At 56.3% G+C, this 14,804-nt stretch overlaps 1 protein-coding gene and 1 long non-coding RNA gene across 9 annotated transcripts in view; one reads left to right on the forward strand and one right to left on the reverse strand.

The window, feature by feature from the left end:
- The window catches only part of TPCN2 (two pore segment channel 2), a 35,950-nt gene extending 33,147 nt beyond the window's left edge, over positions 1-2,803 (reverse strand). For all 8 annotated transcript variants that reach the window (XR_014836565.1, XR_014836566.1, XR_014836568.1 and 5 more), the window contains exon 1: positions 2,638-2,803. Coding sequence is in view for 3 of the 8 variants with exons in the window: in XM_021082688.2 (XP_020938347.2) it covers positions 2,638-2,749 (112 nt within the window). In the remaining 5 variants the exon portion in view is untranslated. The remainder of the gene's footprint in view (positions 1-2,637) is intronic.
- Positions 2,804-2,973: 170 nt separating this feature from the next.
- LOC146405031 (uncharacterized) lies at positions 2,974-10,397 on the forward strand. The gene is made up of 3 exons (XR_014836569.1): positions 2,974-3,496; positions 6,120-6,266; positions 6,782-10,397. It is a non-coding gene; the product is annotated as an uncharacterized LOC146405031 (long non-coding RNA).
- Positions 10,398-14,804: the final 4,407 nt, after the last annotated feature.

Below are 14,804 nucleotides of genomic sequence, written 5' to 3' on the forward strand. Positions count from 1 at the left end.
CTCCATGCTGGCTCTGAGGGACCTAAATTTCTCCCAGGGAGGCTCTGAGGCGCGGGGCTTGGCACACAGTAGCCCTCAAAGCTTATTTATCCAGCGAAGAGCCAAGGGGAGCCTAAGGGGGGACTCCGAGAGGTCCTGGGGACCAAACCCCCAGGGGAGGGGGAACTCAGCCTGCAGGGATCCCTGGATATGAGCTTTCTAGACCAGGGAAAGGCCGCCCAAGGACCCCGAGCTCGCTCCAGGACCAGAACTGAGAGCTCACTCAGGGCCACCCAGCCCTCGAGGCACCAGCCCTCAGGAAGGCATCCCACCTGGCTTCACAGCCCTGCCATCAGCCTCCGTCTCCCCTCCTGCAGCAGCCAGAGGGGTCCTGCCACAAGCCCTCAGTCAGCACATCACAGCTTTCCATGGGTCCCCACTGTTCCAGGACAAAGTCCACACTCTGCCCCCAGCCTGGCACCACGGGCAGCACACCTGCTGCTTCCTCCGTGGCCCTCCACGCCACCCCACCCTCCGCCAAGGCCAAGCTCTCCAAAGCCTGCACACCCCTGCCCAGGCTCGGCCCTACCAGGAGCACTGTCCCTCAGCTTGGCCATCCAGGGACTCATCAGCCCAGGTGGCACTCACTTGTCAGCATGCCCATCAGCCCGCTGGCACACCAGGGTAGATAATGTCAGGGTGCAGAGGACGTAGGGGCTCAAATGCCAGGTCCCACATCAGCCTCGCCGGTCCCCCTGCCCCAAGCCTCCCCTCTCCAACAGCCCAGTATAAACCTCCCTCTGGCTCCAGCCCCCAACTCCAGCCCCGCTCCCTGGCCAGGGTCCTGACCAGCTCCCTGTGAGACCCCGGGCAAGCCCCGTCACCTCTCTGTGCCTCAGTTCCTGCAGCCCCTACACAGCACGGCCGATGGGCGGGCTGCATGGGTTACTGTAGGGTGAGAGCTACGCACGGGAAGCCATTCATAAACATTCGTCGTCACTGTTGTTCTCAAAGCCGCTTCCAGAGAATAGCAGTCCTGGGCTCTGACTTTCCCTAATCCCTGACCAGGAACGAGAAAAGGACTATCCCCGCCCTGTGCTCATGGCCCATGAGGGAGGGTGAGTCAGGACCTGACCACAGGGCCCAGGGGGCTCCGCGGGACACCCAGCAGCAGCCTTCCCCCACCATGGTTGGGAGGAGAGTCAGGCAACAGGACAGGAAGCCCCTAAGCTCAGGGCCCATCCGGGAGCCTCGCACGGGAGCTGGGTACAAACTCAATGAGGACCCGCAGAGCCTCGCTGGACAGCCTGGCCAGGGACATCCAGAACAGTGTCCTGTGCACGTTTGCAGAAGCCACCACCAAGGCCCTGGTGTCAGGACAGAGAACCCTCCCCAGAGTCCCCCTCCCCAGCCACACTGCCTGCCCTGGCTCCTCTCCCTGCCACATGGCTCTCCTGCCTGGTGTGTGCTCTGCCAGGGCTGGGACCAGCAGTGATCATGGCCCTCCGCCCGGAACAGCCATTGGCACCGACATGCACCAGTGATGCCACCCAGCCAGGCACCTGGATTCTGAATCCTCACAACACCCCCACCCCTAGGGCAGCCCCCATGACCACTGCCCTCTTATTGAGACTCAAGATTAGGCACCCTGCCAAGGTCACACAGCCGGCAGCACCAGAAAGGAGGCCAGACGTCCAGACACAAAGTCTGCGTCCCCCAGAATGCCACCAAGTCCCATGTCCCTTGTCCAGGGCCCTGGGAGGTCTGCATGGGCTGGATGGACAAAGGGAGAGCCTCTGAGATGGGAAGGTGGATTTATTTTCCACCTCCTGTCAGGGAGCTGCCCCAATATCCCATGAATGGGCGCATACTACAGACATGTCCCCAACACAGGAAGTGGCCCCAGGATGGCCCAGAGTGGGTGCCTGCAGCCGCTGTGACAGATCTCAGGGCTGTGATACTGGACAGGTCCTGGAGACTCTCTGGGCCACAGTTTCCCCCTCTGTAAAACGAGGCTGAGGCCCCTCCTTCCCTAACTCAGCACCCAAGCCCTGGGTGTCTGGCCAGCACACCCTCCCCACCCTCCCAGGATTCAGCAATCTCTCACGGATAAACAGGAAGGGCAGGAGAGAGTTGCAGAAGACGGTGGGAGGAAGCTGTCCTGTCCCGGGGAGGCATACCCAAGCTCACAGTTCACCCCCAAGTGGGTTCGAATCTCACTTCGGTCACTTCCTGGCTGTGTGACCTTGGGTAGGCGAACGCCCCTCTCTGTGCCTCAGTTTCTCCCATAAGAACTGGGGAAAACGGAAGTGCTGCCTCCTTGGAGTCACCAAGCAAATCGACGGAAAGCAGGAGCAAGGGTCCGCCCAGGGCCACAGCGGGGTGAGGAGGGCCGCAGGGACCTGCCTGCCCCCGGGCTCAGGAAGGCCTCTCGGCCCGGCCGGCCGGGGGCAGGGAACAACGCCCCGCATCAGGGGTCTGCAGGGCGAAGCCGCCCCGTCATCGGGAAGGCGGCTCCCTTGCGCCCGGCACCGCCCTGGCTCGCTCGGACCCCGGCCGGGGGCATGCCCGAAGCGACAGCAGTGACGCGGAGAGGGCGGGCGGGACCCCCACGCGCCACCTCCGCGCTGCCCGGCCCTTCCCCTGGCCGCGGCTCACCGGGGCCGACTTGGACGCTGCCGCAGGCGGCTACACCCGGCGTGCAGTAGCGGCCGCTGCCGCCGCGGGCCCGGCTCAGAAGCGGCTCCGATTCCTCCTGGGGCTCCGCCATAGGGTCACCGCCGCCTCGGGGTCACAGAGTCGCAAGACTCAGAAGTCGGACTCCACGGCGCAGGCGCAGTGTCCCCGCCCCTGAGTTCGGGAGGAGGCGGGGACAGCACTGTGATGTAAGGGCCGCCCCTTCAGTACTAGCCAATGATGACAGAGATCTCTCTCTTGGAGGCGGGACTTATCCGACCACGCCCCATGGTGGGTGGGGCTCAGCTTCCTTCCCTCGGGAGAGGTCGAAGGACCCTCCTAGGGCTGGGGAAATGCTTTCTCAGCGGGTGGTAGGGCAGCTGCGTCAGCACCACGTGGGCACTGGTTAGAAAAGCACATTCTTGGGCCTTCTCAGAAGCTCTGGAGCAAGGCGCTGGAATCTGTGTTTGGCACGTGAGTTTTGAGCATGTGGGGGGTGACCCCAAAGGTCATCCCCCAAATGGAAGTTGATATTGAAAGTTGTAAGATTAAATATGATTGAGGGAAAACTTCAAAAAGACAAATGATGCACTTAAAGAAAATATTTACACTATATGCAAAAAGCGTTTCCGGTGTTAATACATAAAGCGCTTTTTTCTGTTGCTGTGGTGACACATTACCACAAACTTAGCTTAAAACAACTCCCACTTATTATCTCTAAATCCTGGAGGTCAGAAGTCCAGCAGCTTGGCTGGGCTCTCATCTCAAGGCCAAACTCAAGAGGGAGTTCTTTGGTGGCTCAGCAGATTAAGGATCCATCATTGTCACTGCTGTGGCGCAGGTAAGTCACTGCTGTGGCGTGGGTTCGATCCCTGGCCCTGGCATATCTGCATGCCATGGGCGCAACTAAAAAAAAAAAGATTGTACTCAGAGCCAAAGTCAAGGTTTGAGCCAGGCTCATCCAGGTGGTTGGCAAAATCCACCGCCACAGGGGCTAGGACTGAGGTGTCCACTTCTCACTCGGTATTGGCTGGGGGTCACTGTCAGCTCCTGGAAGCCACTGCATTCTTCTGCTTGGGCCCCCTCCATCATCAGAGCCCACAAGAGCACACTGAATCCTTCCCATACTTTGAATAAGATGCTCCAAGATGCAGCAACAGTGCTTCCCCCTCTGCAGCATCTCTTTGCTTTTTTAAGGGCTCATGTGATTACACTAGACACATCAAATAATCCAGGATCATCTCCTTATTTTAAGATCAGCTGATTAGTAACCTTAATTACATCTACGTAATCTCTTTTGACATCTAACCAACCATAACCACAGGCATGATGGGGAGGGGGGGGTCATGGGACCTAAAATCGTGCCCCCCACAGAATTAAAAATTAAAAAGGAGGAGTTCCTGTTGTGGCTCAGGTTAGGAACTCGCCACGGTCTCGTGAGGATGCGGGTTTGATCCCTGGCCTTGCCCGGTGGGTTAAGGATCCTGCATTGATGAAAACGGTGGTGTATGTCGCAGATGAGGCTCCAGTCCAGCCTTGCCGTGGCTGTGGCATAGGTGCAGGGCCTTCCACATGCTGCAGGGAAGGCCATAAAAAGAACAAAAAGAGTCAGCAAGGAAAAGATAAAATTCCCCAAAGGTGGGAAAGGAGCTAAGGACAAGAACCAGAAGTTTACCAACAAAGAAATATCAACAACTAATGTTTGAAGCAAAGCCATGACTCCTTAGAAGACAGACGTGCAAATTAAAATAACAGCGAAATCCTTGAGCCCATCAGTTGGTCAGGATTTAAGAGATGATAACAGCTCTGTATCCCAGGAGGGTGGAGAGAAATCACAGGATGTATTCATGGCTTTGGTTTGTTTGTTGTTGCTGTTTTTCTGTTTAGGGCCGCACCCTTGGCATATGGACGTTTCCAGGCTAGGGGTCAAATTGGAGCTGTAGCTGCCAACCTGTGCCACAGCCACAGCAACATGGGATCCAAGCTGCCTCTGGATCCTTAGTCCGCTGAGCGAGGCCAGGGACCGAACCCTCATCCTCATGGATGGTGGTTGGGTTCGTTACTACTGAGCCACAACGGGAACTCCCTGTTCCTTTTTTACACAATCGGCATACATTTGAAAACCTGAAAAAAGGGAAGATATTTTTATTCTGAAAAAGGAAACAATAGATGCACACAGCTCTTTGCCAAACAGGCCCATCCCCCGAGGACTTGTCTTTACTGTAATTAAAGAATTCCTTTGATGTTTATACAAACTCAGGAGGCCCAGGCGGGAACGCAGTGCTGTGTAAGCGTTTACAAGGACTTCATGGGTCGAGGCTGGTTTGGAGGCAGGTGGGGCTCAAAGAAGGGGCTGTCCAGAAAGGGCAGACAGAAATAAGTTTTTTCAGATGCCAGTGTGTTATTCCTAGTAGGCCCAAACCGTCCCTGGGGTGCAGACAGATGGCCCCTGGGCCATGTCCAGTCCTAGCTTTCAGTAAGTCAGCCTGGCACTTATGGGTCCCCTGGGGGAGAGAAAGAGCTGGCGCCGTCTGGGTAGCCATGGGTAACTGGTACAGCCTGGTGGTCCCAGGCACGGGTCTCCTGGGCCTGGGGGCCCTGGCTGAAGGGGACAGGACCCAGGAGCAGTGCTGACCCACCAGCCCAGCCGTGATGTGACCTCAGGCACTTCACAGCCCTTCCTCTTCTGTGAAGTGGGATCCTAGCAAACCCAAGACCTCGCCCTGTGAGGCGTGCAGGGGTCACACAGGCCCTCAGGAATTTCCAGGCGACCTGGCCCACCTGGCGGCGACCTAACCTGCCTCCTCCAGGTCCAGCTGCCCTGCGACATTGACCAGGAAGTGCCCCCCAGCCAGCCCCGCCCAGCAATTATTTATCGAGCATTCTGGCTCTGTGGCCTCTGCTCCTAGGCTGGTCTCTCCACACCCCCTCTAAGCTGCTTCCCTATCCCTAAACGGGGGAGAGAATTACGCCCGCCTCTCGGGCTGTTGGCAGGGTTCCCGCAAGGTGACACCTGTCAGGTGCTGGGCGGAGGGAGGTGCTTAGTGAGAGGGGGCCACTTAGCCTTCAGAGCACTCCACCGTCTGGCTCGGTGGAGGAGACAGACGGAACAGGGACAGAGGACACTGTGACAGCACTTCCCAGCCTTTGGAGGAAGGGATGCAGGCTCAGTGGGCTCTAGCCACACCCCCCAGAATGCCTTGCGGGTCTGTAGAGCCCGGATTTTAGGGATGGGCCAGAGGTAAGAAGGATTCTACCAAGGTCTCCCCTTGTCTGTGACTGAGGTCAGATGAGGTCACCAGGCCTCCTACCAGCTCTGTCCATGGGTCTTTCTGGTGCCCCAGACTGGAAATCAGGCCTGCAGGAAACCCAGGGTGTGGCAGTGACAGCATCTGACACCTCTGCCCCCATCTTCCTCTCTCCTTCCTCTTCCTCCCCTGACCCCTACTGTCCCTCCTCTTCAGCGCAGAGAAAGGAGGTGACTCTGCCACCGTCGGAAGCTGCCCTAGAACCAGGGTTCCCAGATCCTTGGTCCCCTCCACCCACTGGACACTGGGCTACAGCAAAGAAGCCATGGGCCACGCCTCCTGTGATGAGGATGCTGGGAGTATGTAGGCTGGGATGCAGGGAGGTCCAGGGAGAGGCAGGGAGCCTGGGAGGAAGGCAGTGGTAAGTTGGATGATCTTGTGTGTAGCCCCCACCCCCTCATCAGAGCAGAGCTCAGCCTGGGAAGAGGAAGCCCTTGCTGCACCCTGTGCCCCCAACTTGATCCAGAATTACCCCTCACACTGAACACACCTGCCATGGCATGGATGACTGTCCCGTCAATATCTCAGCACTCACTTAACTTCAGTCATCATCTGCCTTCTCTGGATTTTTACCATCCTGCCATCATCTGCATTTTATTTATCTTATAGTCTCTTCAAACTGATCTAAATTGATTGCTTTTTTTCCCTTAGTATCACTGCAACCAACAAATGTCCCAAACCCAACGTCATGGGCTACTTACGTTTTTCTGAAGACACATTCAATTACATAGGTGTATCAGTTAGCTACTGCTGCATAACAAATAACCCCGAATCATCATGGTTTAAACCAATGTTTGTTGTCTTCCACTTTTACCTAGGCTGGATCTGAATGCAGCTTGGACAGAGGTCTCCCTGTGTCTCTCAGACACTGCAGTCCAGGTGTGGCAGTGGCTGCAGACGTTGCCAGGGTCCAGGCTCACTCAGCAGCCATGAGTTAGATTCAGCTCCTCACCGGCTGATGGACCAAGGGCCTCAGTTCCCTGCCCTGTGACCTCTCCATAGGGCAGTTCATGGCAGGGCAGCCAGCTTTGTGGACTAAGCAAGGGAGAAAAGCTGGAGGGAACAAGATGGAAGTCTTGGTCCTATAGAACCTAACGTCAAGAGCAACGTCCATCACGCTTGCTGTGTTCTGTGGGTCAGAACCAGTCACCAGACCCAGCCCAGCATCAGGGGGTGGGGAACACCCGGAGCTTAGAACCCCAGGAGGCGGGGACTCTTAGGGTCACATTAGAAGGCTGCTGACCACAGTAGTGACCCCAAAGGCTTTGTTGGGTTTTGGGGGTTTTTTGTTTGTTTGTTTGTTTTGTGTTTTTTTGGCCATGTCCATGACATGTGGACATTCCTGGGCCAGCTATCAAACAGGAGCCGCAGCAGTGACAATGCCAAGTCCTTAACCATTGGGCCACCAGGGAACTCCAAGAAAGGCTTCTTTTTAATGTTCAGTCCTGTGCCACTCAGATCGTCTCCCACATCAACTTCCTCACCTGGTTCTCACCCCACCCTTGGGGACGAGACAGCTGTGACTGTCCCCAAGGCCAGAGGGGCTCCGTGACTTTCCTCCCAAAGTTGCATCACTAATAGGCTGAAGGACTGTCAGCCAAGCCCAGAGCATAGGACCCGCTGCGGGGGCAGGGATGCAGGCTGCAGAGTCAGGCCGCCCAGGAGGACAGGCCACAACAGGACAGACCTGGGGAGGGGCCAGGCTGGGCCTTGCCAGGGGCTTGGGCTACCCTCAGAGACACAAAGCGAAACTTTGCTCCTGCACATGAGACTGGCTCAGAGGAATCAGTGGGGCGGCCAGAGACACTGGTTTGCCAAGCAGACAAGAAAGGGCATCCTTGGCACGAACTCAGTTCTCTGCCCTTCCCCCAGCCAAGAAAGCAGACCTGAGATTCCTCAGGGGCCAGCGTCCACCTGTCCCCTGCCACCCCTCCCCCCACACACCAGACGTGAACAAGGAATCCACCCACTGCCCCCAGGCGCGTCTCCAGCATTGCTCTCCTTGCCCAGGACCCTCGGAGCCTGCAGTGGAGGAAGGCGTCCTCTTGGTGGGGACACTGGCTTTGGCTCGGCCTGCGTGGCCTTCATGCCGTACCAGGGTCACTGTCGCAGGATGCTGCAAACTTGGCTTGAATGTCAGAAATGCCCCCTTGGCTCCTGAAAGGTCCCCCAGCCAACCACCTTTGTGTCTCGATCCCGAAGAGTGTTAGAGAGAAGTAACGGAGCCTCGCCGGGAGATGCGCTGGAGCATCGAGGAGACCCCAGAGGGGCCCAAACATCCTCCCAGCCTGGGCCCCTGACCCTCAGAAGTCAGACACCCCGGGCCTGTTCCTGACACTGCTTGGCGGCGTCCATTTCCTTCCTGGATGCGTCAGGCCAACCCCCCTCCGTGGGGCTGGGTCTCCTCTGTCACCTGCAGGAGCAGCAAACATGTGCCTGTGGGTTATGTGCCCATAAAGCCAACATAGCTTTATGGTTTAATTCCTTCACTCACCCATTCATCCATACATCTCTTGAGCGCCTACTGCATGCAAGGAACTGTCCCAAATGCTATTGAATCATACAAAAGGTCCTCCTTGTCACAGTTTCAAAGGATTTCTAAACGCCCATGGAAACATTTTTAAAAATCACCCACCTCGGTGTTCCCTGGAGGCTTAGTAGATTAAGGACCCGGCATTGTCACTGTTGTGACTTGGCGCAGGTTCGATCCCTGGCCAGAGAACTTCTGCATGACACAGATGCAACACCCTCCCCCCAAAAAAAGAAATAACTGCGCTATTACATTTAGAATGGATAAGCATTGAGAACAGTTTCCTGCTCAGGGAACTTTATCCAATCGCTTGCGAAAATAGACTGTGATAGAAAATCACATAAGAAAAAAAATGTGCATATGTATATGATTGGGTCGCTTTTCCGTACAGCAGAAATTGACAGAACATTGCAAATCAACTATAATTTTTAAAAAATTTTAAAAGGGAAGTAATTGGAAAAAATCACCCATCTTCATGGTTATGAGGGAAAATCGTGGGCCTTGCATCCATACCCCTCCCCATGACCTCTTTCCTGAGCTCAGGCAGCCCCCCCACTTTGCTGGGCCTTGGTCGCTGCCTCCCTAAAATGGGGGTGACGGTGGCAGCAAGTCCCATTTGCAGCGACAAAGGACGCACGGCGGGGCCCCAGACGCTGTCCTGCTCTTCCCGCCGACCCTTCTGAACCATCTCTGGAGAAACATACCACGCACTTTTAAGATCGCAGCAAATTCCCAAGTCCTTTGTCACACTTCGGTCTTGAAATGACCCCAAGAAGGACATGGTACCCACCCTAATGTTGCTGTTGGGGACACTGAGCCTCAGAGAGGCCACATGCTTTGTCCACAGTCACACAGCAGGTGAAAGACACTGTGGGCGTCCCGCCTGCCCGAGTCTGGAAGGCGAGCACGTCAGCTGATCATGGGGCCAAAAGCAGGGGTGTTGCCAATCGAGCCCCTCGTCCAGACCCTGGGGAACCACCCCTGGGAAAACCAGATAGTTCCCAGCCTGGGCACAGGCTACACGGGCTATTTTGGGTTTTCCCACCCCTGAGCCAAGCAACGGGAATCTGGAGAGAGTGGATTGCTTGCGCCTTGGGAACAGAGCTGCTCGGGGCGGCAGCCAAGGGAAGGACTAGGGGCGACGAGGGTCGGTGGCCGGGGCGGGAGAGCGGGGGCTGATGGTCGAGCCCAGAACATCGGGGTGGGGGTGCCGTGCTGGAGAGAAGGCCCCGGGGGAGCCGAATGAGAGCCTGGGAGAGGCGGGGGCCGCGTCAGGCTTCGGGTGGACTCCGGAGCCTCTCCGGGTCAGGCAGGCACACATCCTCCTGCGCGGGGAGCTGGGATGGGGTCTGAGCTGTTTGCATGGTGATCCCGAGAGCCTGGCCGGGGAAGTAGGACGTTGCAGAAGGAGTAGCGTCAGCCGGTAGCCACAGGGCTCAGTCCCCGTGGGGACCTTGGAGGACAAACCTAAGGGCATCCGTCCATCGAGGGGTGAGGAATCGGTGCTCCCCCAACTCAGTGACACGGCCACTGTCTGGGGCCGCTCCGAGGGTGTGAGTTTCCCAGCCCAGAGAGGTGCCAATGCTGATGGGATGACACCAGCAGACTGTCCTGGACCAGTGGATGCCACCAAGATACGAGCCAGCACGGAAGGCATCCTCCTTCACGAGTCTGTGCAGAGCTCAGACCCTCCCACGCACCCCTATTCACGAGCACCCTGATGCGCCCAGCCCGGGCCACACACTGAGGCACAGCCATGAGCACACACTCAAGCCTCCCCTCTTGGAGGTGATGTCTCATCAAAAAGCTCAAAAATAATACGGGCACAGAAGGGAGGTAAAAAGCACGCACTGGATTCATGCACAAAGGGACTGATGGACGGAGAAATAAAATTCGCAGATCCATACAAGGACGTATTATTTTGCTGTTAAAAGGAAAGAGGGAGTTCCCTGGTGGCCTGGCAGTTAAGGACCTGGCATTGTCGTTGCCATGGCTCGGGTTTGACCCCTGGCCTGAGAACTTCCACATGCTGCAAGCACTCCCCCCCCACCCCCCAAAAAAGGAATGAAGTGCTGAATCTTGACATAAAGACACTATGTGGAAAAATCAGATACGGAAGGCCACGTACTGTAGGATTCCATTAATATGGAAGGGTCCAGGAGAGAGAAATCCACAGAGATGAAGGCAGATGAGTGGGGTTCAGTGCCTGGGGAGGGCGGGGTCGCATGGAGAGAGATGGCTAATGGGTAAGAGGTGTTTTGTTTTGTGTTCTTTTCTTTCCTTTTGTGGCTGCACTTGTGGCATGTGGAAGTTCCTGAGCCAAGGGTTGAACCTGAGTCACATGTTTGCCCTCTGCCACAACTGTGGCGACGCTGGACCCTCAACCCACTGAACCAGACCAGGGATCGAACCGGCCACGTCACAGAGACAAGCCAGCTCAGTAACCCACTGTGCCACAGCAGGAACGCCTAGAGGTTTCTTTTCAAGTTGATGAAAATGACCAGAAATTAGAGAATGGTGTCAACCATACAACCTTAACCATATACTCAAAATCATTGAATTATATACTTAAAAAGGGTGAGTTTTATGTTAAGCAACTTCCTTAAATCTCGATTCTAAGAAACACATGGGGGGCCATCTTTAGATGCTGTGTCAGGGAGGGCCTCTGGGAGGAGGTGACATTTCAGCTGGGGTTCTGAAGGATGAGGATGAGCTGGTCACGAGGCAGGGCAGGAGGGGGCATGGTGTATAGCGGGAGAGACAACGGGCTGAGGACAGTGAGCTCAAGGGCAGCGGGTCAAGGTGGAGCGAGTGTGTGGCAGCAGACCCCAGAGGGCGCAGCATCTCATCGCACCCGCTGAGAGCAGTGGGAAGGTGGCTGGAGGGTCTCAAGCTTGGGAGAGACACGATGGGATTTCGGCTCTTATGTTTTAATTTTTTTTTAACTTTTTTTTTTCTCCTTTTCCTGCCGCACCTGCTATATATGGAAGCTCCCAGGCTAGGGGTCGAATCAGAACTGCAGCTGCCGCCCTGCACTACAGCCACAGCTACACCAGATCTGAGCCGCATCTGCAACCCTACAGGGCAGTCTGCGACAACACCGGATCCTTAACCCACTGAACGAGGCCAGGGATTGAACCTGCAACCTCGTGATTCCAGTCTGGTTCATTGGCACTGAGCCACAACGGGAGCTCCTGCAATTTATGCATTTTAAGTGCGGTGGGTGGGGGTAGGTTAGAGGGGGCCAGGAGGCAGACACCCCCAGAAGGCCAGATGCCCCCTGGGGATCACTTGGGACTGGGGTTACCCAGAACAAATGAGTTCTCACCCCCATCCCTTAAGAGGGGCTGTGGCAGGTCGCTCGATCCAAGTGCCATTTGCAGCATCTGAAAGGTATCCTTGCTCTTGGATGATGAACCCCAGGTGGAGAGAGGAAAGCTCACAGCACAGAGAAGGGGCTCAGCCGGAGGCCCCGAAGCAGCCCAGACTCGGCTGGCTCACTGCCAGGCCAGCTGCCCAGGCTCCGCAGCCGGGCCCATGGCCCAGACCCAAAGGGCAGAGGCCACCAGGGCCAGGAAACCTGGAAGGCCCTAGTGGTTGTCCAGCCTGGGGAGGGTGGGTCCTGCCTGGCTGGCCAGGAATCTAAGCCAGGCTAGGGGACCTGGCAGGTCACAGTCAGGTCTGTTTGTCCAGGTCTGTTCTGCGGGTGGAGGGGAAGTCCCTACACGCCTCAGAAACACGTGAGTCCCTCGGAGAGCTGGCCAGGTCCCAGCAGCCAGAACCGGGAAGCCTCTGGGAGAGCGAAGCCAAGGGAACTTCGATTTCCTTCGGAGCTGGCTGAGGGCGCCCCCGCGGATCACTTTCACCCCACATCAAGCATCCCCTGGGTACCAGGTCCTGGCCGGGCTTCGTGAAAGGCCTTCCTGGAGGAGGAGACGTTTGAGCTGGGCCCTGAAGGATGGTGGGAGTTTTCCAAGAAGTAGCAGGTAGAGAGAAGCCAGGAGCACAGACCTAGAGGTTGGAAAGGGCCTGCGCAACCAGGGACCTGAGCAGCCCGCGACAGGGGGTGGAAAGCTGTGGGGGACTTTCCAGGAGGGGCAAAGCCCTGGAGTCTCTCTGCCGAGAGCCCCCTGGACTGGGCTGACCCCCTAACTGGTTCAATTCCTCCGGGTCTCCCAGCTTCCAGCTTGGCTGAGTCCACCTGCTCGGGATCCCTGAGGCCCTTCCCCAGGTGAGGCTGCAGAAGGCACAGGTGACAACAGAGGGGAGAGAACCCCAAATTTCTACAGGGAGGGACTTGGGTGCCGTTCAGAGCCAGATGGACGAGCATTCACCTGGGCGACGGCTCCCACAATCTCGGGAGACAGCAGTAAGGGCACGTGGTGCTGGGGCAGGTTCACAGCCAAGTTACTAGAGCACCAGAAAACCTCCGTGACTGCCCTTTGAAAGCCCATATCCCAGAATTCCGGTTAGTGGCTCAGCAGTAACGAACTCCACTAGTGCCCATAAGGACGCGAGTTCAATCCCTGGCCTCACTCAGTGGATTAAGGATCCTGTGTTGCCATGAGCTGCAGTGTAGGTTGCAGATGCGGCTCGGATCTGGAGTTGCTGTGGCTGTGGTGTAGGCCGGCAGCTGCAGCTCCGATTCAGCCCCTAGCCTGGGAACGGCCATATGCCGCAGGTGCAGCCCTAAAAAGCAAAGCAGAAAGAGAGAAAGAGAGAGAGAAAAGTCTCCAAAAACTTGGGGAAATAAGCATATTAGGTGGATTAATTGTGTATGACTACTCGCCCAGGCCCTAACTCTGCCCCTAGGAGGGCCCTTCACCAAATCTGTGAGGCATCCGTCGTTCGGGGGTGGGGGGGGGAACACAGCCTGCAGAAAGGCTTCGTGGCTGACCTCTGCGGGCCAGGAGTGACCTTGGGAGACGCTGCCTTTGAAATGAGCTTCCCTTACAAAAACCCAGAGTCGCTTGAGACCTCTGGCTGTGGCTAATTGATCCCGAAGTGCCTGGGACTAAAACATTGGGTTTAATCCCATAAAATGTATGATATGCAACCATCTTGGACCTGAACTGCCATTTCCAATGGGCCTACCTGATAAATGAGCAGCCAAGTGAGATCTCGCTTGATTGGAATAAGCAAAAAAAAAAAAACCCTAGATCTGATTCACAGGACCGTCAACTCACCCACCCTCTGATGACATCGGCACCTTGGACCGGGTCAGCCAGAAACATAAACAATCCAGAAATCCTGGTCAGACACACGCATGTCAGGGGGTGGAATGCAGTGATGTTTCCAGCAGGACAATCGTCTGGGGCATTCGGAGACCGCCCCGCCACGAGGAAATACGAGTTGCTAGGCGGGCCAGCTCCCGCTGCCAGAAAAGCGCCACAATGCCGGGGGGCCTCTTTGGATTTGGGGATTGTTTGTTTGTTTGGTTTTTGTCTTTTTAGGGCCAAACCAGAGGCATATGGACGTTCCCAGGCTAGGGGTCGAATGGGAGCGGCAGCTGCCGGCCTACACCACAGCCACAGCCCCACAGGATCCGAGCCCCATCTGCAACCTACACCACACCTCACGGCAACGCCAGATCCTTTAACCCACTGAACGAGGCCAGGGATCAAACCCGAGTTGAGTCCTCATGGATACTAGTCAGGTTCATTTCTGCTGAGCCACAGCGGGAGCTCCAGACTCTTCTCCTTTTGGAAACCAGCTCCTGGCTTGCTGCTGGGCCTAGCAGAGAGTAACAGTGAGAACGGGGGTTGCAAAATTACGGTCGATCTGAGCTGTGCATCTTGAGTTAGATGTTAGAACCTGAGCTGTGGACCATGGCACCCCACGGTCAAGGGGAAGGACACTCAGGAGATCAGACCTGAAGGCATAAGTCACTGCAGAAGCAGATGCTCAGGAGTTCACAGGTGGCCTGGCACTTAAGGACTCGGCATTGTCTCTGCTGTGGCTCGGGGTCAATCCCTGGCCCAGGAACTTCCCCATGCCACAGGTGTGCCCAAAACAAACCCCCCAAAAAGCAGATGCTCAGGAGTTCCCGCTGTGGCTCAGAGGGAATTAACCCGACTAGCATCCATGAGGACACAAGTTCAATCCTGGCCTCGCTCGGTGGGTTAAGGATTCAGCATTGCCGTGAACTGCGGTGTGGGTTACAGACACGGCTCGGATCCTGTCGCGAGACGCGTTTCTGCAGTATTTTCTCAGCCTCATTGCTGAAAACCCCATCTTGTCCTGCTTTACTTTATCCCACCTTCCTGCTTGAAAAACAGTCACAGTGACGGTGAATGACTTAAGCTTAAGAA

Source organism: Sus scrofa, chromosome 2 (genome assembly GCF_054392235.1).
Source record: "Sus scrofa isolate SSC_HxYL_T2T_F1_AM1 chromosome 2, Sscrofa_HxYL_maternal_Yorkshire_Landrace_v2.0, whole genome shotgun sequence".
Lineage (NCBI taxonomy): Eukaryota > Metazoa > Chordata > Mammalia > Artiodactyla > Suidae > Sus > Sus scrofa.